This window comes from Alosa sapidissima, chromosome 5, assembly GCF_018492685.1.
Source record: "Alosa sapidissima isolate fAloSap1 chromosome 5, fAloSap1.pri, whole genome shotgun sequence".
Classification (NCBI taxonomy): Eukaryota; Metazoa; Chordata; class Actinopteri; order Clupeiformes; family Clupeidae; genus Alosa; species Alosa sapidissima.
In genome coordinates this window covers 23,529,729-23,553,972 of record NC_055961.1, presented here as the reverse complement: position 1 = coordinate 23,553,972, position 24,244 = coordinate 23,529,729, and the positions used below count along the sequence as shown (strand labels likewise).

At 43.8% G+C, this 24,244-nt stretch overlaps 2 protein-coding genes across 2 annotated transcripts in view; both read right to left on the bottom strand.

The window, feature by feature from the left end:
* Window positions 1–257: 257 nt before the first annotated feature.
* LOC121709588 (dystrophin-related protein 2-like) overlaps window positions 258–24,244 on the bottom strand; it is a 42,652-nt gene continuing 18,665 nt past the window's right edge. Inside the window, exons 4-24 of the mRNA XM_042093084.1 lie at window positions 19,362–19,515; window positions 17,634–17,751; window positions 16,294–16,553; window positions 15,743–15,889; window positions 12,029–12,107; window positions 11,533–11,593; window positions 11,074–11,135; window positions 10,438–10,512; window positions 9,986–10,223; window positions 8,942–9,027; window positions 8,492–8,649; window positions 7,316–7,482; window positions 6,858–6,969; window positions 6,516–6,652; window positions 6,044–6,109; window positions 4,462–4,509; window positions 3,508–3,633; window positions 3,060–3,324; window positions 2,430–2,556; window positions 2,028–2,111; window positions 258–725 (exon numbers count right to left, since the gene is read on the bottom strand). Coding sequence (XP_041949018.1) covers window positions 706–725; window positions 2,028–2,111; window positions 2,430–2,556; window positions 3,060–3,324; window positions 3,508–3,633; window positions 4,462–4,509; window positions 6,044–6,109; window positions 6,516–6,652; window positions 6,858–6,969; window positions 7,316–7,482; window positions 8,492–8,649; window positions 8,942–9,027; window positions 9,986–10,223; window positions 10,438–10,512; window positions 11,074–11,135; window positions 11,533–11,593; window positions 12,029–12,107; window positions 15,743–15,889; window positions 16,294–16,553; window positions 17,634–17,751; window positions 19,362–19,515 — 2,590 coding nt within the window. The 3' untranslated portion in view covers window positions 258–705. The remainder of the gene's footprint in view (window positions 726–2,027; window positions 2,112–2,429; window positions 2,557–3,059; window positions 3,325–3,507; window positions 3,634–4,461; window positions 4,510–6,043; window positions 6,110–6,515; window positions 6,653–6,857; window positions 6,970–7,315; window positions 7,483–8,491; window positions 8,650–8,941; window positions 9,028–9,985; window positions 10,224–10,437; window positions 10,513–11,073; window positions 11,136–11,532; window positions 11,594–12,028; window positions 12,108–15,742; window positions 15,890–16,293; window positions 16,554–17,633; window positions 17,752–19,361; window positions 19,516–24,244) is intronic.
* Window positions 12,479–14,030, bottom strand: LOC121709587. The gene is made up of 2 exons (XM_042093083.1): window positions 13,869–14,030; window positions 12,479–13,722 (listed from the first exon to the last, which is right to left on the bottom strand). Exon 2 carries the CDS (start codon window positions 13,700–13,702, stop codon window positions 12,590–12,592), a length of 1,113 nt encoding a protein of 370 aa, XP_041949017.1. The 5' UTR covers window positions 13,703–13,722; window positions 13,869–14,030; the 3' UTR covers window positions 12,479–12,589.

Sequence of the window (24,244 nt, the reverse complement as noted above, 5' to 3'; positions counted from 1 at the left end):
TAACCTTGTCCAAACCTTAGAACCCCTGTGTCCATGTAGTCCCAACAGAACAGATTGGCCACAAATCATGTCTTAGATTTTAAAATGATTAAACACTCAGAAGATCCTTTAAAGATGCTTGAAAGTTACACTACATTAACACTGATTTCTGAGTAGGAAAATGAAATGAAGAAAACATTTCACAAAGAATACACTGACAATGATAGAATGCTGTTGTGCTTTGTTTATGTTACCAAAAGATGTATTCATAAATGACTCGAGTCCCACATGCTTTACACAATGGGCTTTTGCTCCATGGGTTCAGTGTTCATTCATTCAATACCAATACACAGACCTCAACTCCATTAAAAAACAAATACAAAAACATGTGTGTGTGTGTACGGGAATGTGTGTGTGTGTGTGTGTGTGTGTGTGTGTGTGTGTGTGTGTGTGTGTGTGTGTGTTAGTCTTTGTAGCTTACAGAGTTGGCATAGTGTGATCGTCTTGTCAAATAGTTGAATCACATTAGCACTTAATCACTCATTTTCCGAAATGATTAATTATTGATGTATATCATTTCCTTTTTGGCTGTTGATCTGCACATCAAATTATGGACATCAGTATGTGTGTGTTGACATTTCCTCCGAGTTCCCCTGTAGATTCCCAGCCCCGTCTCTCCTCTGGTGTGTGGTATTGCTCTTGGCTTCACAAAGTCCTCCAGCCTCTTCATAGGGGTGTTGGGGAGCCTGATCGGGGTCCCAATGAAGAAATTTAGAATTAGAACATCTAGCTTTAGTAGATGTATTACATCAGGGATTCCCAAACTGTGGTACGTGTACCACCGGTGGTACGTGAGCTGCCACTAGGGGGTACGCGAGATGAAAAGGGCAATGGCGGACAGGTGTAAAATGAAAATTTTAAATCTTTTGTAATTAATTCATGAATAAATACATCATTTCGAATCAGGTCATAATGATATGGAAACATGAAATTAAAGGATATCATTTATAAACTCTGTATGTGTTCATCAAAAAAAGGGCAGCTTATTAAACATGACGCCTGGAATAGCTAATAGAATGCGTTACTTTTTAATGCGTTGGATGGTCCGTGGTGGGAAAGTTTTGCGGATATAACAGGTTTTTGATAACAGTATAACAGTAAACTAGGCTTTACATTTAACAAACTAAAGGTAGCCTAAGTTTAGCCTTTCTAGGCTGTATAGCCTATGTTGTCCAAACGAATACATCTTTGTCAGGCATTGTTGTAGGCCTATTATAAGATATTGTATGTGGATGTAGTTAGGCTACTATGCAGGCTACTTTTCATAACTTTTTAACTGACCAAATGCACACACCTAAAACCGGGAAACGGACAAATATTGTCGGGGGCGGGTTATAGAATGCGTTCGTACGTTTTTATGTGTTTATGTGCCGGATGGTGGGGGTTTGGGAACCGCTGTATTACATAATAAATTCATGGAACCATGCCATCACCTGTGTTAGAGTGTATCGGCTCCAGTGTATCATATAATAGGCACACTATGCAAGATTTTCACCTTTATGAAGCCAATTTGATGGTAAACGAACTTGTAATAGGCAAATCGTTCACCTAACATAGCTATACAGCATAGACGTAGCGAGTCCCTACCGAGAAAACCAGCCATGCAACTTCCAAGAGTGCGCCAGGGAGCTCTAAACTCGCCAAAAATACCTAAACCTGCATAGTATACCTTTTAGACCCAGGTGAGTCTTCAGTATTAAAAATGGATGAAGGTGACACTGATCTCAAAGTTTTCTTTGAGACCAGTGTGAAGGTGGATGTAAGTGTCCCAGCTGTCTGCTGTCTATCTGATTTACCAAATACAATTATGCTGCTCGTACTGTCTTGGTACAGTAGGGCCCATTATTTCTCAGCCAGAGTTCTTGTTGACACTAACATTCTTTAGATCATGAATGCAGACAATACAATCCCCTTATTACTGTAAACACTCTCCCCACACCTCTCTCTCTTGATCTCACTCATTCATTCGTTCCCTGGGTACCACTCACCACTCTCAGATGGGAAGACAGTGCGCAGCTGTTCGATCACCTGCTCCAAGTTGTAAGTCGTGTCTGTCTGCTGTTGTTCATAGTCTGTGGACAATCATTCCAAAGGGCAAAACATGGCCAATTCACCAGACCATTTATCAGGTTTAATAGCATAACAGAGGCATACTACTTTCCCCCCAAAATATACTGTACAAATAGAGTGTATGGTTGAAGGATAGGCATTCGTAGATGACAGTATTAAAGTTGCATGAGAAAATGACACACACACACACACACACACAATTTGTATCTTTCTCTTGTTCACAAACATTCTCTGTCTCTCTCTCTCTCACACACACACACACACACACTCATCATCATAATATTGTGCATGCATGTCTGCTTCCCTCTACTCTACTGTACCTGCCAGCGTCCCTCCAGCAGAGGTGCCTTTGCTTGGCTGTGTGCCCAGACGCTCTCTCCTGAGTGAGGGGGACTGAAGCGCTGACTGGCTGCCTGATGACACACTGTCCTCTGAGTCGTCCCTGGGCTTTGGGGGAGAGAGACTCTCAGAGTCAGAGCCAGTAGTACAATACAATAAAGTAATTTGGATCCACTCATGGTGAGCATCAGTCATACATCAGAGTCTCTGTTAGCCCCACCTCAGGACCCTGCTCATTTACTAACGAGAAAGCAGTTCATTATGCAATTCACACACAGAAAAATCATTCTACAGTATATAATTCTCAGATATAACTTCTCAATAGAAAAAAAGTTTCTTTAACTTTTAATCAATAACGTTCTTTTTGAGAATAAGCCTAACTTTAGTTTTGATTCAGTTTGGTTCATCTTGTTATTCAGAGATCCCCCTTCAGCAGCAGGCATTACTTCTCCATATATATATTTAAAAAATCAGGTTTTTTCTTAAAACTCTGGTGAAATGATTAGTTTGTCTTCCATGTCTATAGATGTTTGTCCGAGCTGTTGTTTTTATCTAAAAGTTTTACTTGTCTGCATTCCCTTCCTAACTGAGAGCGCCCCCCAGTGGCCTACCTTGAGCAGTAGTGTCCTGAGTCTGTGCAGCTGAGACTCCAGCTGCTGGTTGTGCTCCTCCAGGATCTGCATGCGTGTCTCCAGTCGGCCCCTGTGCTGCCTCAGGACCCTCGCCTCGGCCAGCAGCATCTCATCCTGACCCCCAGACGACCCTCCAGGGGATCCTCCTGACCCCGACGAGCTCTCCCCTCCGCCAACGTGATGAGCTGCCTGGGCAGCCTCGGCATGCTGCCATCTGAGGCGCCGGTACTCCCTCTGCAGGATTCTAAGGGAACAGCAGCTGGTAGATAAGTGCCACTGCATGTGGCAACAGAGCAGTAGCAGCTGTAATACTACACATTTTATTACCTGACCCATTTATTTTCCTTGCTTTGTGGGTCAAGACTTTGACATAATGAAATTACAAATTGGTTCTAGCACAGAAAAGAATCCTGGAGTGTCTCATCACCTGTTTTGGTCCTCCAGGATGGCGAGGGTTTGTTGGAGCTCCTCGTGGGTCTCCCTGCCGGTGTAGCCGAGGAGGTGGGGATGCTCCATCTCTGACCCGGAGCCCAGTGGGTACTGGTCCTCATCACTGAGGGGCATACGGACACTCAGAATCAGTCCAGGGGTGATGGAATACAATAACACATAGAATTAATAGAGTTTATAATCTGATGTAAAAGCAGCTCTAGAAACACAGCAGAGAATGAAAATTACATAGCAGAGGAAAACCCCCCCAATCAGACTCAGGATATAATCAGTATTTTATCACTGTATCCTTTGTTTACCAGAGGAGGCATCTAATGTAGCAGACATTTTGGAGAGGGAAAATCATTCCCTGGATTATAATTGTATGGCATTCTGTTTCTTGTTGTTGTTTAGTTTCAGGGCTACGGGGAAATTGCTTACATAAATAGAATTAAAACATGAGGCATATTTTAAGGCATGCCAGAATTACTGAAGGGCCTGCAGTGACATGTTTTGATCTGACTGATGTGCTTGATCGGACGTAATAAAACACAGCTGCATACAACAGACTCCTCTGATCTCTCACACTCTCAACAATGTGTATAAAAGAGCAGGCTATTCCATATCACACATACACTTCACAATATCATTCCCCTCATTTAGCATTCATTTAAGCCAGTAATTAACACTACAACAGTCAATTTTTACCAATGTGGATGTTTCTGACATGCTAACCATGGCAAATAATGCAGGTAATTAACAGGTGTTTAATGTGACGTTTAATTCATTGTCTACTTAACATATACACACTACATGCAATTGCCTAAGACTAAAATTCATGGGTTGTTGACGTTAAGTAAAAAATCAGACAATGCTGATTACAGTGTTGTTGGTGGGGTAGCTACTTGCTTTGATAGGAATGGGTAAAGTGACATTTGTACTCTGTACTCACAGGCTGTGGTTGAAGAAAGAGCAGTTTTGGTTTTCCATCTGAGCCAGCCTGAAGGAGAGCGAATGGGAGAAAACACTCAGTGGAAACACCATGCTCCTCACTGTCATGTCAAACATGTTTAATAACTGTTCAAATATACAGTACATGAAGAGAGCAAGAGAAGATATGGCTCAACTTCAATGGGAAGAACAAGATTACATTATTGGTGGGGGGGCTGTGGAGCAACTGATTAGAGTGTCCGTACCATATTCAGGTTCGAGTCCGACCCAGGGCATTACGTGATCCCACCCCATCTGTCCTACTTGCTTCCTGTCACTCTCCCCACTGTCCTATCTAATTAAAGGCATAGAAAAACCCAATATTCATATATATATATATATATATATATATATACACACAGTTAGGAACAAAATTATTCATACCCCCAGCAAATATTGATTTAATGTTAATGTAATTTTTCTCTTGACCAATATGTTTGTTCTGACTGAAAATTACACTGCCAAAAGGGCTACAAAAGGTTGTAAGACAAGCGTTTTCATCTTTCACAAACATATTGGTCAAGAGAAAATCAACAATAAATCAATATTTGCCAGGGGTATGAATACTTTTGTTCCTAACTGTATACGTTAATCATGGTGGCAAAGACATTGCTAGTCCTAACATTAGTGAAAGAGGGAGTACAGTACAGTACAAATATAGTCCTGTGATGTCCAAGGAGGAGTAATAGACAACTCACTTAGTTATGAGCATAATATTCAGGAGAATATCATCTCAGAATGTTTGATGCTAACTCAAACCCATATATGTCTTTAGTATGTTATCCCTTATGAGTGTAAGTATTTTCAGTCTTATACCAGAAAGCGGTCACAATGGGTCAGAATGAAATGTTAATTATCATTATGAAATTAATAAATGTACCTCATTAAGTTAAAGCATATTTAAGTTAATTAAGCTATGAGGGAGCTATTGGCTAAACTAATGGGTGACATATTTTTACATGACGCCCCTTAGCACAGTAAAAAAAAAGGCAAAAGGCTGCATTAATATTAATGAAGTCACAGCTCCACTTGTGTAGCACTTTTCTAGATGCCCACAGCTATGTACAGTACATACATCATAAGAGGCTCACCAACACCAGTGAACAGCAGCCATTCCTCAGTCTATATGGCTCTCACAGACAGAAAATAAAAGCACTCTCAATGTCTAACCGACTCCTCAGATGCCCACCCCTACTTTAGCCATGGGTGAGTGGCAGTGACTCTCTCTGTGTCTGTGCCAGTCCCCAGGCTGGTGCCGCTCTGCCGGACACTGATCTGAGCTGGCGTGCCCGCTGTGCCCGCTGGTCAGACAGCGGTGGCGGTGGGGGTGAGGTCCACGCAGAGCGCTCAGTGGGGCACCGCTTGCTCTAACCTCCTGTCGCCTTCTATTGCGTCCAGTCCGACTCTGCGTGTGCCTTCAGATCATTTTCACAGCTTGTGTGCCAGCTGAGGCATGCTTTATGACAGGACCCAGGCTGTGAGTGTTACATGAGATAGACAGTAACATTGAACTGTGGGACGGGGAGAAGAGGCTTCAAACCAACCTGCTGGCAAAGTGCTCAATTCTGGAGTGTGTGTCTGCATGAGGGAGCTTTGGGGAAGACATGGGTCTGGAGAGAAACAGAAAGAAGTAGACACAGACAGAGTGGGTTTAAAGGTGTGGAGATACATCTAATATACATTCCCATATACAAAGCTTACTGAAGAACATAAATCTGAGTGAAAGCATCTACACCTGGGAGATATAACCAAAGATCCTTGATTACTAGCTCCGCTTTAACCCTCTCTGATATACAGTAACTGTACCCCCGCTTCAGCACCATGGACAGCACCAGCACACCCAGTTATTGCTTGTATGGGGTGACTTTCTCTCTGTCTATGTATGTGTGTACCTACAGAGTAAACTCATACCAAATATCTGTGTATTTATTTTAAATTGTGGACTCAAATAAAGGCGTAATGTGTGTGTGTGTGTGTGTGTGTATGTATGTATGTGTGTGCATTTGTGTGTCTTACGTGCTTTCCCTCTCTGACCCCAAAGAGGACTGCACGGGGAGGTATCCTCGCTGTGGGTGTCTGCTGAAGTACTGCTTCGACCGAAACTTGTTCTTCAGAGTCTCTGCAAAGTCCCGCATCTTCTCTCCCGATGTGCTCTGAGTGACCACACAGGATGGCAACACACACTGGTGTTTAGACGCTTTCTGTTTGGCTCATGTACATATTATGCTCTCTGACTAGATATAGATGATGCTAAAAATACTATTGCATTGTATTGTATTGTAGATGTACTTTCACGTTTCATGTAATGTGATTTCACAGTTGTGTACTGCCCTATGATTGGCTTATGCAGAATCTTACAGGAGTGTAGTACTCAATGATTGGATAATGCGGAGTCTTGCCCTTGAGTGCCCGGCCAGACAGGAAGCAGGACTGGCAGATGTCCACATTAAACTGCTTTAGGCTGCGGTACCTATGGACACACACACACACACACACACACACAGCATTCCAAACACTGCAGTCCATCTAATAACATTATTCATAAATGTTCATCTCATAACAGACCATATAGGGGGTTTTCACTTGTATATACTGTATATTACACTAGATTTTTGTTTTATCACATATCTCTTACTTAGTCCAAGTGACAATCTCTGATGACTCTGAGCAGCTTAGTCTAAATAGCTACAAAGTTAGAGACAAACACTGTGCATCTTAATGATGGAGCCGTCTAGTTCCTGGTGTTTGGCTCTGACTCACAGTGACACACACACACACACACACACACACACACACACACACACACACACACACACCTGAATCCCTGTATGGGGCTCTGCTTGCAGACGTAGCATCGGGCCTGGTGCTGCGTGATCTCAGCCTGGGCCACGCGCTGCAGCAGAGGCAACCAGACCACAGACTGTGGCTCCAGCCCCATCCACTCCAGGAAGTCCGACAGCCCCACCGACGGCTTGCCTGGGACCTGCAGAGAGACCCATCATTTATCATCCAATTTCAGGGCATGTGATATTTTGGTGTAATTCTTCAGTGTGATCCATTTCACAGGAGGTCCAGTGTTTCTTAGAACTTATAACACAAGTCTGAGTATGCATATGCATATGCAGAGAGTGAAGATTATCATAATAAGGGACCGTACAGCTAAGACACACAAACACCACCAACATGGTGCATCAACTTGCAAACTTTCATCTTTTCAAAGACATCTTTGCCATGCAAATATTTCATACAATCAGTCAATTGGCACATGCTCTATCATTTGCTTTAATGCTTACCCCCCCCCCCCCCACACACACACACAGACACACACACACAAAAACACACACACACACACACACTCTCTCTCTCTCTCTTCCTACCAACGTAATCAGGATATTTTTCTGGTCTGACAGCTGACTAAGGCAAGACCAAAGCTGGCCTGTCATGTGATGGACACCTCAATAGTGACACTAAGCCATTTATTAGTGAATCATTCTGCTATAATTATGCCACTTTAATGGACTGCAACTGTCAAAGGGGAGTACTCTTCCTCTTCAAAGCTTTCATCATATGATAGAAAGAAAGCAATCTCAACTGCTTTACTCAAGAGATCCCAAGAAGTCCTTTATTTACAAGAACATTTCTTTTGACCTCTAGTTTTGCTATTAACGTCATAGGCAGATTTATGCCTGAAACCTTGGCTTGACCCAGTCACAGCAGGACACTTAAGATCTGACAGGCTGCCAGAGTGCTGTGACTCCGGCATTCCTTCTAAATCGTTGCAGTTCCACACACTAGGTGGCAGTGTGGAACATAATGTCTGGAAGAGGGCATACCTCATATGATTTCACACATGGATCTGTTCCAGAACCACTTAGAAAAAAGTTGTTCTCTCTCTCGTGTTTGTGTGTGTGTGTGTGTGTGTGCGCGTGTGTCCTGCACATAACAACCCCCCCCCCCCCCCCCCACACACACACACAGTTGTTCTCTCTCACCATACGGAAGCAGCTGGCCACACTAGGTTCCACGTTGCTCCCACCAAACGCTGCCACTTCTCCCAGCTGCCGCGGGATCAGCATAAGCTCGGTCAGGAGTGCCGCCAGGTGAGCACCATCACTGCGCCCGTCCCCACCACACACCTGCTGGAACAGGTCTGGAGCACAGTGGGGCCACGCTGGGGTTAAAGATGACCACGTCATACAGGTATACTGACTTAAAGTTCTTTGGGTTAAAGTAAAATAAAGTGGCTGTAAGCTGAATGTTTTTGAATAGAATCAGATGTTATGGCCTCTTTTTGCTCAATGGCAGTGACAGATTTCTCCCGGCTTTAAACAATAACAAACTATGAATAAAAAATTAAATCAAATAAAAAGGGTTTGGGCATTTTCCCCCTCTCTTTCTTTTTACTATTTACTTTATTCTCTATCAAACAGTCATCCACTTACATTTACATTTTTCTTTGATATCAGCATTACACAAGCACACCAGGCCAGTCTTGAAAGACAAAACGCGCAGCTTCCCTAGTCGGCCACTAGAGGGAGAGGGAAGTGAATAAAACAAGATCTACTTTCAGTAAACATGAAAAATGTGCATACTTTTGCCTGACACAAGCACACACACCATATTACAACAACATATGCAACATATTTGAGCGTGAATGACAACCCATCCAGGTGTTAGGCCTGAGGCTTTGCGCTAGGTGATTTAGGTGGAACAAATCATATGTAACAAACACATATGCTCACAAAATGAAATGAGCATGCAGTCATGCATCACATTGTCATTAAGATGAATAAAGACTCACATTAACAGAATCTTATACACACACAGCCAGGACATGTACACACACAGACAGCCACACAGATGCTTTGTGAAACACATTGCCTTTCTCTCTCTGTTACACTCTGTCTGTCAACCTCTTTATCTCCTCTGTTCCTTTACTGTCTCCGAAAGACACAGAAACACAAACAAACACAAACACACAAACACGCGCACACACACACACACACACACACACACACACACACACACACACACACACACACACACTAGCCTCTAGTGGCCAGTGATTGATCTAGATGTAGTTGAGGCCTGAGGTTTGATATGATCCCTGCCATATTCATCAGTGCAGGACAAATATTATTCAATGTGATGGCTTACTCAGAGTGAGAAACTAGAAACACATAGGGATACAGTGTGTGTCTGAGCATGCAAGTGTATACGCCTGTTAGCTTGTGCTATGTACATGCGTGCGTGCGTGCGTGCGTGCGTGCGTGCGTGCGTGCATGCATGTGTGTGTGTGTGTGTACATGCATGTGAGTGTGTAGGTCTGTGTAATGTGTTCGTCAGCACATGAGAGGCAGCAAGCCAGGGGAAGGGCAGGAAGATCAGAAGACAAGCCACAGCATCACTTTAAAAAGACAGAGAGAGCAAAAACACAGACAGCAGAGGCACGGAGAGCAGAGCCGCGGTGAGCCGCCCTTGTCTACCTGTCATAGACGTTGAGCAGCCAGTTCAGACACATGTCCACACAGAGCGGGATGTTCAGCTGCTGCTGGCTCTCCTCTTCCTGCTGATCGTACAGGGCGCCCAGAGTGTGGATGACCTCCAACACGTCCATGAGCTCTGAGCCAGTGACCTCTGCACTACCCGTCACGTCAATGATCAGATCCTGGGGCTCCGACTTAGGACACACAGCGGCAACAAAGCTGAGCTTCATCTGGTCCACTGACACATGTAGAGAACCAGGGAGGGACACAAAGACAAAGACAGGTTGTGAGGGTTAATAGGAAGACTGGTTGAGTTAGAGATGAAGTCTATCTCCACTATTTGAGGGAAAATTTTGGTTGACAGAGTTCAATATCTTCTGTGACTGTGTTGGTTTGTGTGTGTGTGTGTGTGTGTGTGTGTGTGTGTGTGAGGAGAGCAAGGTAATCCTCACGTTTTAAAGCCTTCTGCACTCGCCTCAGCTTCATTGCAGTTCTGTAGGCAGAGAAACGGATGTGGTTCAGATTAGCTACAGGAAAAAATAGGAAGAGAGAAAAAAGATGAGAGGGAAAGGAAGAAAAAGAGAGAGAGAGAGGTTAATGCAGTGTTATATGCCTCTAATAAAATGGCTGAAGGCAGCAAACACAGAAGATGATGGCCATGAACATACAATTTGGAAATCTGTCACATCCAAGACCGCTCTTGGGCAGAGTGACTGTAACTGCTTGTTACAGTTAACTACAATGCAGTGTGCTGTACTCTTAGCTCTTACGAAGTCATTTATTTATGGTAAGAGCTTATTGTCACAATGTATGGGTAAAAGCTGGAATTTGAATATTGAATGAAACTGCTTTATATTCAATATGATGCTCAAACGCCAACATATGGATAGTCTTTGTCATGTCCATCATGAGGAAAGACCAAGTACCATGTGCACATTTTCATCTTTGCTTATCATGCAATAAGTTCAATGTATAAAATTATATGCTTCCCAGGACTGTAGACTATAGCAAAAATCAAGTGTTTTACAGCAACCCCTGCCAGACCCTATTTCAAAACAAGAGTGTCAGACATGTGGCAGCTTTCTTACCCATAGCCTGATAGAGCTCTGTCATCTTTGGGTGGTCCCAGCTGGTGGTCTGGGCTTCATGGCTGTGAGAGATTAAACAAATATAGATGGACAGACAGAGGGACAGGGAAACATACAGACAGACAGGCAGACAGACACAGTATAGGAATAAGAGATATGATTAAAAAAATGAGAGCTTAATTCAATTCAGACTGAGACTAAGAGCCATGCACTTGGCTTTTTTTCTTCATAGTATAACAGTGTCCTCAGGCAGGTCTGAGTGCTGTATGTGGTAAACACAGGAAGGCTTTCACACAGAGGGCAAAAGCAGTTAAATCAAAATGCTATTTCTGGGAAGCATGCCACTATACAACAGCAGTTCATTTTATCATGTCTCTCTCTCTTTCTCTGTGTGGTGTGTGTCTGTGTGTGTCTCTCTCTCTGTGTGTATGTGTCTCACATGCATGTGCTCATACTGACTTGATGTAGTATGGGACTCTGTTGGGTGATATGGCTCGTTCCCATGGTCTTTGCACTGATCCTGGAGAATGATTTATCAATGAAAAGGATGGGTTAAATTAAACAGCAGATAACGTTTGTTATGGTAAACATATGTTTACATGTAAACATATGTTTACATGGTAAATTCCCAGACATACATTGTGTACCACATAACATAACCAAGTTTAGAAAATCAATACTCACTGATGTCCCTGTTTAGTAAGTGTATATAGATCTTTCTTAAGGGGGTTGTGCTAATGTTAATACACCATGCACTTAAAATAAAAAAAAGTAATTGACCTGGACTTTTGAGTACACAGTTTCATAAAATGTCAGAGAAAGGAGATGGGAGAATCAACAAAATCTATTTATGCATCATTAAAGGCATTAGTTCATGGAAAATCAGTGTCTATGCCTTTTTATTTGTATTATTCAGAACACACAGTGGAAAACATGGATTTAGGCAGTCTCTCACCCGAGAGAAAGTGCTGGGATTTTGGACCAAAGCTTCTGTGAGCATCCTGCAAGTCCCTCAGTCTGACATCTATGGAGTCCTGCAGAATGACATCAATGTTTAAGGTACATAATGCAGAGCATTACTACATTTGACATTTCAGTCATTAATGTAAAGCTGCACTGAAATGTCACACAAAGTGGAATGTATCAAAAGTTGGAACAAGGTTTTTTTCACTTGTTTCTTTGCAGTTGATTTATGTTAGACATATTTAGTTTTAAAGCATGTCAGAACTATTTGGCAGTGTTCATTTACTGTAAATGTGAGCCTAAATGTTTTTAAATTGATCAAGTAGCCTACAAATTGCCAGTGTAGATCAACAAAATTGATTAATACTCATGCAAAGTCATACAAAAATACAAAGAGCACACATTTTAACTAAAATGTATTTATTTGAAAATATATTACCATACAAGATTTTCCATCAAAGTCAAGTCAAAATATTAATACAGGCCTAGATCTATCTCATCCTGCTCTCCCTATAAAAAAAGATGTTAATAAAAATAAGCAGGCAATTGGTAATCAAGACGTGTCACTGTCTGACTCGTACGCCGACTCGTCCTCATAATCAGATGAGTATTCTGGGTCTGACTCGGAGGGTGACGCCTGCCGAATGCTATGGTCTCTCCTGCATAGGGAGGTGGGACAGCACACGGTGGGCAGGGTCAGGTGGATTTTGGCATACGGGTAGTTTGGCAGGTGAAGTGGGACAGATATCTGGGAGAGGTCCAAGCCGTTGGGGTCAGGGCGCCGTGGGACCTGAGTGCGACCCTGCAGCGTGAAGGAGTTGTGCCTCTGCCTCACCCCCTTCCTTGACAAAGCACGGTTCAGGAGGTTAAGGGTGGGCGTGCTTGGGCGGGTGGACTCCTCCCAGCGGCTGGGGTTGGCAGAGGTGGGCTCGGAGGAGATGGGCATGAGCCAGTTGTGGTGCTTGAACGATTTTGGGTTCTCCTCTAGTGGTGCCGTGAGCCCAGCCCTTTGGCCCCTGTCACCCCTCAGCCTGCACATACATGGGCTGGCTGGCTGCTGCTGGTACCCCTCAAACGAGCACGGCTTAAGACGGGGCAGCAGGACATCCCTTACCACCGTTCCCATCCTCCAGGGCGGTCGTCTCATCCGAATACTTTCAAGTAATAGATCTCTCCTGCCAGCCTTTGGTTGGGTCATCACTGCAGTCTTAACCTGCTGCCCTTTGGTTCCAAACGGTCTGATTGTAGTTGAAGACGCAGAAGCATCAGAACACATCCTCAATGGCCTGTGGCTTAGATTAACAGATTGAAGTGTCTTCAAGGGTCCTCTCAGAGCCTGCAAACTGCTTTCTTTTACCAATGGCCTGGAGAAAGTTCTCTTCACAGTGGATGCCTGCCTTTTGTCAGCTTTCTCAAATTCACAAGCTAACACTCTATTGCTAGCCAGTTTAGACACATGTACTTGAGAGTTAGCAGAGGTTTCAGCGTTAGGGAGCCTTGTTCTGGTGAGAGATTCTGTTGCTGATTTTGTAATAGGCGCTAAGGAAATCCGGTTGGTTGCTTTGGTCACAGTTTTCTGAGAGGATTTCTTTTCTGGCACTTCTTTTTCCTGAGGTGCGGGCTTAGAATCAGCACTACTCTTCCCGTTATTCCCCATTCCATTCATTGTTTAAATGAATGTATTTTCTAAAACGGAAAAGAATACGTATCGCATTAAAATCACAACACAATTAATAGCAGAACGGCAAGCTTCCAACTAGTGCAGTTTTGTTTATTTATTTATTTCAAAGAATACGAACTGGCTACAACCTAACGTCTTGGTTCAGACTTACCTATCCGTGACTGTCTGAAAGTTGAAATGTTCATCACCGTTACGATATACCTGGATCTGTGTCAAATAGACGTTGCGTTTTCATAATCATCATTGATGCATCAGTTCATGACAATGCGATATATTTTGCACTTAAGTAAAACGGAAGATGCCGCGTTGACAGTCTTCTGAGAGATTTAGAATGCTAAATACAAGCGAGCAGTGGAAATTATTATGACGTTGAGACATACAAGAGCGCAGAACTCTCTAGAACCTTTGCTTAGGGACTTAACGGGGTAACCCAAGTCGAACGTGTTAGCAAAGCAAATTCAAATTTGCTAGCAGGTTCGTCTGGGTTATTTGGAGCTGACCGTGGTGCTGAAAATGTGAACTTGTCTGTGGCGACACTATGGTATTGATTCATAATATCCAGCTATAAACTTTCACCTCGTAGTTTATAGGCTACCAAATGCATTGTGAAATTTGTCAGATGTGAACACAAAAAAAGTAAAGGATAGGCTGATTGCACTTTTGACTTCTCTGTGAATTTTGGTGCTTACCTTTTAAATTGACTAACAGTAGCCTACCCCATGGCATAGTAATTAACATACAGTTAGACTCATACGTTTTTGAACCCATGCTAAAGTTGACTACAAAGAGGAATATAAAATCATCTTTTGGAAATTAATGCCTTAGGTTAAAAAATTTGAAAATATCCAACCTTTAAGGACACCAATTTTCTCTGTGAATAATGTATCGTAAATAAATAAATGTTTTTCCTTAAAATATAGGGATCATAAGTATTCACACCCCTATGTTAAATTCCCATAGAGGCAGGCCAGTTATTTCATGTATCCAGGATACTATGCATCCTGATAAAGTTCCCTAGGCCTTTGTAATTAAAATAGCCCCACATCAACCCTTCACCATATCTCACGATTGGCATGGGGTACTTGTCATAAGATTATCTCTCAATGCAAATCAAACCAGCTATTAGGCTAACTGAAATAAAACCATGCCAATTTCTAGGTATGGTGAAGGGTATGTGATGATGTGTCCTTAAAGGTTGGATATTTCCTCGTTTTTTTACTTAAGACATTAAGATCAATTTCCAAAAGATGATCTAATATTCCTAACTTTAGCATGGGTTCATAAACTTATAAGCCTAACTGTATATTGCATTGGCTATGGCATTTCCTTTGGCTGACCAAATTTTTGAATGTCACTGTATGTCATCTTAACCTCAAATACACAGTGATTAAACTCTCGCTTACTTTAACATGCCTTAAAAGGCTCATAAAATATTTGATTCAAACACACACACACACGCGCACACACACGCGCACACACACACACACACACACACACACACACGTTTGAGGCCACTCTCGCAAAAGTAGATAACTGTGTTAGCTAGGGTGGACCCATCACGGGAAGTAAACATGTTTCCCTGGGGCCATTGCAGTATATCCGTCATGTGGTGAGGTATTCAAAGAGAAGTGTCTGCCATTTAGTGTATGTAATGGATGTGTTGTGCATTCAGCTGTATCTGGAATTAGCTATGATTTAGTTGTATAACCTCATTGGCTGAACAAACTATGGATGGAAACTTACTCAGAGAGTGTTCAGAGGGTAAAGTGCTGGTGCAAGTAGCACAGGTTTTTGTGAGTAAGCTACCAATGCGTTGCTTTAGATCATATACTGTAGAGATGAATGGAGAATGGACGATCTGGGCTTTTGAGAAGTGTATACAGTACATGCATGCATTGAAGATTGAATTTCACTTAACAGTTAACATGTTTCTCCTTTAAGAGTACTGCATGTAGGGCAGGAAGAGTTTTGAAATACAGCTGCTTGCGGCAACCTTGTTGGGAGTGGGGTGGGGGGTGATGTCACCTGTAGTAATCTCCACTGGTCGTTGAGGCACTGCAGGACCTGGGTGTTTTCAGGGGACAGCTTCACCCCCGACACGCTGAGCAGCTGGGCCTGCTCGTTGGCCCGCCTCACTCCCTCACCCACGGGCACCAGCTCCTCTTCAAACAGCTATGCAGAAAACAGGAAGGACACCATGGACGCCTCCAGAAAGTGACGGTCATAGGCCCCCCCTCTAAGGAGACACTTCATAGGCCCCTCTGGGGAGTGTGTCATGACCACTTTCAAGAATAAACTCTGGTTAGGCTCCCACTGGATAGAACTGTCTTTGAGGTTCTGTGTTTTTCTAAGGCTGCATTAAGGCTGGTTCATTGTACTACACTTTTCAAACATGGAATACATTTTCACACCTACAGTAAAAAACATCTGCTGTCTAATTCCGGGTGAAATTCATAAGATTCCTAAAATACAAGGATTTTCTAGACGTATAAAGACTAGAATTCCCTCTCGAACTGAACTATATATAAAAAAAACTACAATGTTTGCAATGAATAAAAGACAACAAGTCAACTAACCCTTATGGCATCGATATGGTCCTGAAGGGCATCCACCAGAAGTTCCCCCAGGGGTTCCCAGGCCTCCTGCACCCCCAGTGCCTCCTCCAGCTCCACAGCCAGGGAGCTCATGGAGACCTGCAGGTCCTCCACTTGGGTCAGCGCTGCATCCAGACGTCTCTCCCGCGCTGAGCACCGCTCCATCACCTGCTCCCAGAGCGCCCCCACCACGCCGGACTGCTGCCACACGCGCTGGACCTCCGTCTGCTCAGGGTCCCCCTCTACAGAATATCAGTTCACATTCACATACACAGACTTAGGGCTCTATCTTGGCGATCAGACACGGATGGTCAGAGGTGCAAACTTTAAAGACACTGGGCTCTATTTTGACGATCAGAAACGCGATGCAAAGCCCAATGCAAAGCTTATTCTTATTTTACATCCAGTCAGTGGTGGATTTTGCGCCATGCGCTTCACTATTATTGAGCCTCGCGCCCAGCGGTGTGGCAGAAGGTGTGTTCTGGCGCATATAAAGCACAGCTGGCGAAAGGCGCATATAAAGCACAGCTGAAGATGCACTGTCACGAGATGCAAGCAGCAAATCCTCTGCAGGATAAATATCCTTAGGATTTTTATTCAGCAATTTGAACAATTTTGGGGTAAGTGTTGCTTTTTCCATAAAAGCACTGGGTATCAATCTACAGTATATGTCTGCTCCCTGGGTATCAATTCTCTGTCCTTAGCATTGTTTACACTTTGGTCTATGAGCTGAGCTGCAGGAGCATTCAGTTCATTGTCAAGACACAGAATCACGCAAAATCTACAAAAAAGATATTTATTGGAGGGATGGTAAATTTATTGTTGAAGACAGAGAACCAGGGCTGGAGAAATACTCTGGAACCAGAGTGGAGAAATAGCCCAAGGATGCAAATCAGTGTGACATACTGTATATGTTTGTTGGTTGTGCTGCATGCACATTTGCGATTGGGGCTTTCAGCAGAAGATAAAGGTTGGTACTAGTCTGGGGGAGTGTGGTCAGTGATTACTTTTCATCATATGAACATGTCATTGTGATAATGAGCAGCATACTACCACCACCATTACCAATGGTTGACTGCTTTTACACGTGCTTTCATCAGACATTATAATACATCTGCCAATTATGATAAGGACAGAACAGAACAAAAAAAAGAACAGGGTTTTGGACCCAATCAAAGAGGTTCAGCTAATTAACAAAGTGAAAAGAAAAGATTCCTTTAATTGCAGATGACAATGTAGAATGTACTCTCCTTTTTGATCCTAAATGAGTGAATCCCTTGTGGTTAGAGGGAGTCTGGAGGTATTGTGTCTTAGTTCTCTACCATGGTTGTTGAATGCCTCCTCTGAGTCCGGCATGGAACACTGTGACAAGAACTCCTGGGCCGACTCCAATACAGAGTAGATGAACGGACCTCTGGACTTCACTTCTTCAACAAAGAGCTTTGGAAAAGTAGGACCAGGGAGTTACACACAGAATCCAAGCAACTAAAGTACATTAGTTTCAACTAAAGCCAAAGCCAAGCGAAGCACAGCAAAACATAAAACAAAATGGAGCCGGTTGAATTAACTATAGCATCCTCATTTCCAAAAAACTTGAATACATTGGATGACAGATCAGAATACAACATAGAAATTAGCTTAAACGCTGAGGAAGAACAATTGCAGTAACATATGCGATTTATTTTCAGTAGCTATAGAAGCACATATTTATGTATACAGCCGTGGCCTACTGGTTAGCGCTTCTGACTTGTAACCGACCAGTAGGCACAGCTGAAGTGCCCTTGAGCAAGGCACCTAACCCCTCACTGCTCCCCGAGCGCCGCTGTTGTTGCAGGCAGCTCACTGCACCGGGATTAGTGTGTGCTTCACCTCACTGTGTGTTCACTGTGTGCTGAGTGTGTTTCACTAATTCACGGATTGGGATAAATGCAGAGACCACGGGATTAAAAGAGTATATATATACATACTTACAAAAAGGTATCACAGTATCTATTTCCCTTGTCTCCAAATAAGCTAAGAAACCTCTATTTTTGAGACTGCGATAGATTTCAGAGTTCATAGTTGTTTGATAGGGGGAGTCTGAAAGCCATGTAATTGAAACTCAAGCAATTACATCTTTTGTCTTGTATCCTAATCAAATTAGAAACCCCAGTGAACTGGCAAATGTGGCCAAAAGCAATGGAGGGAGGGAAAATATTCACATGCTGTATTGTCCTGATCAAATTAGCCACGATTGGTCCTGACTTGCGACTCGCAACGTTCCCACAGGGGTTAACTCCTGCGATCAGCTCAGCTCTGTTTTTTTGGGTCACATGAAGGATGTGTGGGTTGCGGCTTCAGCAGAGGGAGGGGGGCAATGGGGGTGACTGGATATTAAATGAATTTCATACTACCGATACAAAGAAGGGTAGTTTTACAATCTCATAAAAGTACACAAGGCTACAGGATCTTCACATGGTCTGTGTTCATAGAACATCATATTTCCAAGCACAGTGGCATTTACAATTGATGAATATTTATTTTTTTACTGAAAAAATATGATTAACAAGTGGCAGTGAGGTACATGATAGCATGCCTTACCTAGGCTGTGGAATTTACATGGTGGTAACATGCTTAGTTACATGCCAATGACAAATCACAGTTGTTTACTTTTACATTATATTTATTCTTAAATGATATATATATATATATATATATATATATATATATATATATATATATATATATGTTCTGTTCGTGTTCAAACATATGTAGCGTACAGTGCCAGTCACACATTGTGGTCGTCACACTGGAGGCAGCAGTATGCATCAGGCAGTCTGTATCACTTTGTGGATGTGTCGTCTAAGCCTGAGTCCAACACTGACAAGACGTGTTCAACTGGCTCACAACAAACTTTGAACCGATATCTGACAGCATCATTACACTTTGAGTGCTGGGTGGGCAAGTTCAGAGTATACTGACACTGTGTCACATTTAGCATCATATCAGTAAACAGTGGTTTATGTATTCCATGTATTTGGCTCCTTTCAGTAACAGGTGGTTTAGCTCACCTGGTCGCCTTCTCTCTGCTGTCGCAGCGATGCTCCATTGCCCCCCAGTTGCAGAGGCTTGGCCAGCTCCTCCTCCTTAAGTGAGAGCCAGGTGACGGTGTCTTGAAGAGTGTGCTGAAGGCAGGAGCTGTACTCACAGTCCTCACACAAGGACCTACGTACGAGAGCAGAGGTGAAAGAGTGGATGGGACTATCTCAGTGTGTGTGTGTGTGTGTGTGTGTGTGTGTTATGGCTGGTGCACATATGGTATGTTGAGTGTTCAGGCATGTCCCATAGCTACCCCCTTCCATTTGTCAAACCGCACACCCATCACCCATCACCCATCACTCTAGAACCCAGCATTCTAGAATTCTTCTTTGCCTCTGCATCACCCATCTTACCCCCAACATCAACATCTCAAACAGGCTGGGTCTCCAGGGTAGGCGCGATGCGAACATCTCTGAGACTGAAGAGAGGATGGAATGGAACATTTCTAGTGCTGCTCTGGCACAGATATGAAGCGATTCTGGGCCAGCTCCATCACAGAATCGGCTGTTCTCAGGGTGGTGGCATGGTAACAAGCATGAAAACGGGAACACTTCAAATCATCTGCTAATGGTGGCCTCAGGGGTAGCCTGAACCCTCATTCCTCTCTCTCTCTCTCTCTCATGCAGTTTGTCATCATTCATGCCTCGGCGTCTTGATGATGACGTCGGTTAATGATAATAACACTCTCCATCATGGTGCAGCGGTGCACACAAAGAAAGGGCATAAACTGCCACGCCACAGCATTGTGTCACATAGAGAAAACAGCGCCAATTTCATCGAAGCAGCGATGCTTTGCGGTACAACCTTGTAACAAACGCTCTCTAATGCTTTCGAAAGCGAGGGCTACAATACGCATCAAAAAGGTGCGGGGCGACTATTCCATTACACTATGCAGGCAATCAAAGTAGTGGACATGCGTTAAATCAGTGGTCTTCAAAGTGGGGGCTGGGGCCCCCTGGGGGGCCTCAGCAAGTTGGAAGGAAAAATAAAAGGAACAAATAAATACATTTGAAAATTTAAAATATACCTATTACTATGAGGGTTGTTATACAATGTCATTATAATATTGTGTCGCATATCTGGACATTATATTTTCCATGATAATGACTGAATAATAGTAGAGCGATAGCTCTCATATAGCAGAAAGCCCCAAATACAATTTTTACACACTGTATGCTCTATCGCGAAGTGCTTGTGGCTAAAATAATTATTAGGATTAGCTTAATGTATTTTTACATTTGCCGTAGTATTGTCGATGGGTTTAATAAGGGGGTCCTTGGCCAGAACCTAGTGGTATTTGAGGGGCCTTGTCGTGGAAAAGTTTGGGAACCCCTGTGTTAAATAACCAAAAAAAATACAAACATGGATCGTCCTAGCAATAACCCCAGGAAGTTTTACCAAACACAGTTGAATTACACAAGGACACAAACGTTAAACCTCCGTGCTTTATAGAATTATTGTACCGGCAGGAATCTACAGTAGGCCCGCTCCATTCATTCACCCATAAACAAAACAAGGTGCGCGCATCGCGCCAGCAACCCCAAAATCCCCACAAAACAACCCACAAAACAATTTGTCCAGTATATTGTCCAATAGGTCAAGACCGTGGAATAACTAAATGTCCGAGCAAACAAAACAATGTCCTTTTAGGAAGTGGCAGCCTCTCCGCGAACGCAAAAAAATAAGGAAGGACACGGCGGTCCGGTTTTAAAAACCCCGCGTCTCACCAGCCTGTCCTTGTTGGCAAACGTCCGTCCAGATTAGTAATCCCCATATAGAAAAAATAGGCAAAGTACCCAACAATGTCCTTTAGAACAAAAAAGGGTAATCCGAGACCGTGCGACGATACTCCACACTCACGTAGTCCAACATGTCAAACACATAGGCCTGTTCGCGCTGCCCCTACCTAACGTGATAGCAGAACATAAGAAAACTTTGAACCTGTCCCACGAACGCCTCCCATTGATTGACAGGCCAATTGATGGGAGTTCCTCATTATCAGTGTGAAAATCAGTCCTATACCCATGTGTTTACTTCATTTCTGGTATCCTATCTAATGGACTCACATAATTACTATTATACAAACAGTAACATTCAAAACCATACAATGAGTACATGCTCAAAATAAAACACATAATTTTAATGGGTGACCATTACATTCCACCCCCCTCCCCCCCCAGCCGGCGGCATATCTGGACCAAAGAAGGGTTTCATGTCCACCACATTGACTGTGTCTACTTTTGAATTATCAGACACCCAGCGCACATGGTAGTTTACTGGACCTAATCTTTTTTCTACCTTAGCAGGTCCCGACAAGTGCAAGTGCAAGTTTGCAAGTTTGGCGGAAAATTTGACAGCTGCTTTCGACAGTGGGTGCGCCCTAAGCCAGACCAGATCACCGACCATAAAGTGTACATCCCTATGGCATGCATTGTAGTATCTGGCTTGTCTGGTTTTGGGTAAACCTGCATGTCGCTGAACCTCTTGATGAATGTTTTGCTGTCTGTGAAGTGTTGTGTATGCAGGTGAGGTAGGTGTTGGTGTTTTGGAGATGAGACGCTCAAATGGCCCCTTAATGCTACGCCCTAGCGCCAACAAGGCTGGTGTCACCCCAGTTGTCTCAAGTGTGGCGCTGTTAATGGCCAGGCGGAATTCTGAGAGCCACCTGTCCCAATTTTTTATGGTGCTGCTCCACAAAAGATGCTATCATGGTTTTCATGGTTCTATTCACCCTTTCAGTCATGTTCGTCTGAGGGTGGTACGCTGTTGACAACTTTTGCATAACCCCCCATGACTCACACAGAGAGGACATGACTTGACTGGTGAACTGAGGTCCACGATCCGATACCATGTAGGCAGGCACTCCCCACCTAGTGAAGACTTCATCCTTCAGGATTTTACAGACCCGTGGAGTCTTCGCATCTTTCATTGGGAACAACTCCACCCACTTGGTGTAATAATCCACGACAACCATGAGCATTGTGTTCCGGGCCTTACTGAGTGGGAATGGACCCATGAAATATACTCCAATCATCTCACCAGGAATCTGGACGTTCGTCTGTTGTAATTGGCCAGCAGGTCTTTCGTTTGTTGCTTTATACTGCTGGCATTTCTGACACGAGCGGACATGATCCCACACATCTTTTCGTATAGATGGCCACCAGGCCACCTCCAAGATCCTGAGGAGGGTCTTCATCCTTCCAAGATGGCCTCCGAGAGGACTGTTATGAAAGTAAGCAAGGAACTCTGGCACCATCTTGCTTGGGACCACCAGCTGGTAGTTAAATCCAGTGTATTGGGATGGCACTCCACGATACAGAACTCCCTGCTGGTCTTGATAGTGGACTCGGCCTGGGCTGGTTCTTGGTTCTTCTTGCCTCAGCTCTTCACAGACAGGATCTGTCTGCTGTGCTTCTTCAATCTCCTGTAGAGTTGTTGGCAGTTCAGCCCAGTGTGTCTTGGCTACAGCAATTTACATGTCCCCTGCAGGTGAGCGGGACAGGGCGTCGGGGACAACGTTGCAATACCCTTTCTTGTAATGGACGTGGAATGAAAAAGGCTGCAATCTCAAGGTCCACCGTGTCCAGCCTGGATGAGGTTTTTGGGCAGTTAAAAACCCAGGAAAGAGCACTGTGATCAGTGAAGACATCAAAAGTGCTTCCCTCTAAATAATGCCTCCACTTCTCCACTGCCCACACTACAGCCAGACATTCTTTTTCTGCTGTGGAGTACCTCACTTCTGCATCCTTTAGCGCCCTAGATGCATATGCAATTGCCCTTTCTTCACCATCAACATTCTGGGTGAGAATGGCACCCAACCCCACATCACTCGCGTCAGTGTGCACCTGAAATGGATGATGGATGTGGGGATGCGCCAGGACAGGCGGAGCCTGCAAAGCCAGCTTAAGCTGCTCAAATGCTGCTTGGCAGTCTGCGGTCCAGTTCCAAGCAACCGCTTTCTTTTTCAGCTGGTTCATCGGAGCAGACACATCAGCCAGATTCGGGATGAATTTATGATACCAGCCCACAAGCCCCAGGAATCTTTGCAATGACTTCAAGTCGGTTGGTGCTGGATAATTGCTAATAGCTTCCACTTTAGAGGAATCTACCTCAACTCCCTTGCCTGACACAACATGTCCCAGAAATTTTAACTGGGTCTGCAACAGGTGGCACTTCTTGATATTGAGAGTGAGATGAGCTTGGTGGAGCTTTTGGAACACTGCCTCCAGGTCACTAAGGTGCTGTTCTAGGGACCTTGAAAAGATGACTATGTCATCGATATAAACAAAGCAAATTGTTCCTCTTAGCTCTCCTAAGACATGTTCCATGAGTCGCTGGAAGGTGGCGCCGGCGTTACGCAAACCAAATGGCATGACTTTGAAATGATACAGGCCCATGTGTGTTATCACCGCGGTCTTCCGCTTGCTGTCTTCATCCATCTCTACCTGCCAGTATCCGCTTTGCAAGTCCAATGAACTAAAGACACTTGCACCCTGCATGGACTCTAGGATTTCATGCACAATTAAGAGGCATCGGATACGCATCATGGTGGGTTTTGGCATTTAACTTGCGAAAGTCGACACAGAATCTATAAGAGCCGTCTTTTTTGATGCTTTTCTGATGCTTGAGGACATTAGTGACACCTTTGGTCTCTGTCCAGACTGAAGACCATCTCTGCAGCAATGGTCTCACTACTTCTGGCTGCATTTCCAGCAGTGGGGTGATGTTTGAGTTAATGTCTGTGGCCTCCGTGACAGCAAGATAAAAGTGGACTCCTGGCCCATCTTGGCCCCATTGAAGAGCGTCCCGGGACTTCCGTGTGAACTTATGTTCTTTGCCACCGGGCAAACTGAAC

Bases quoted from the DNA above. Each gene is read 5' to 3' on its own strand.
- LOC121709587 (XM_042093083.1), bottom strand. From the start codon at position 13,702: ATGAATGGAATGGGGAATAACGGGAAGAGTAGTGCTGATTCTAAGCCC.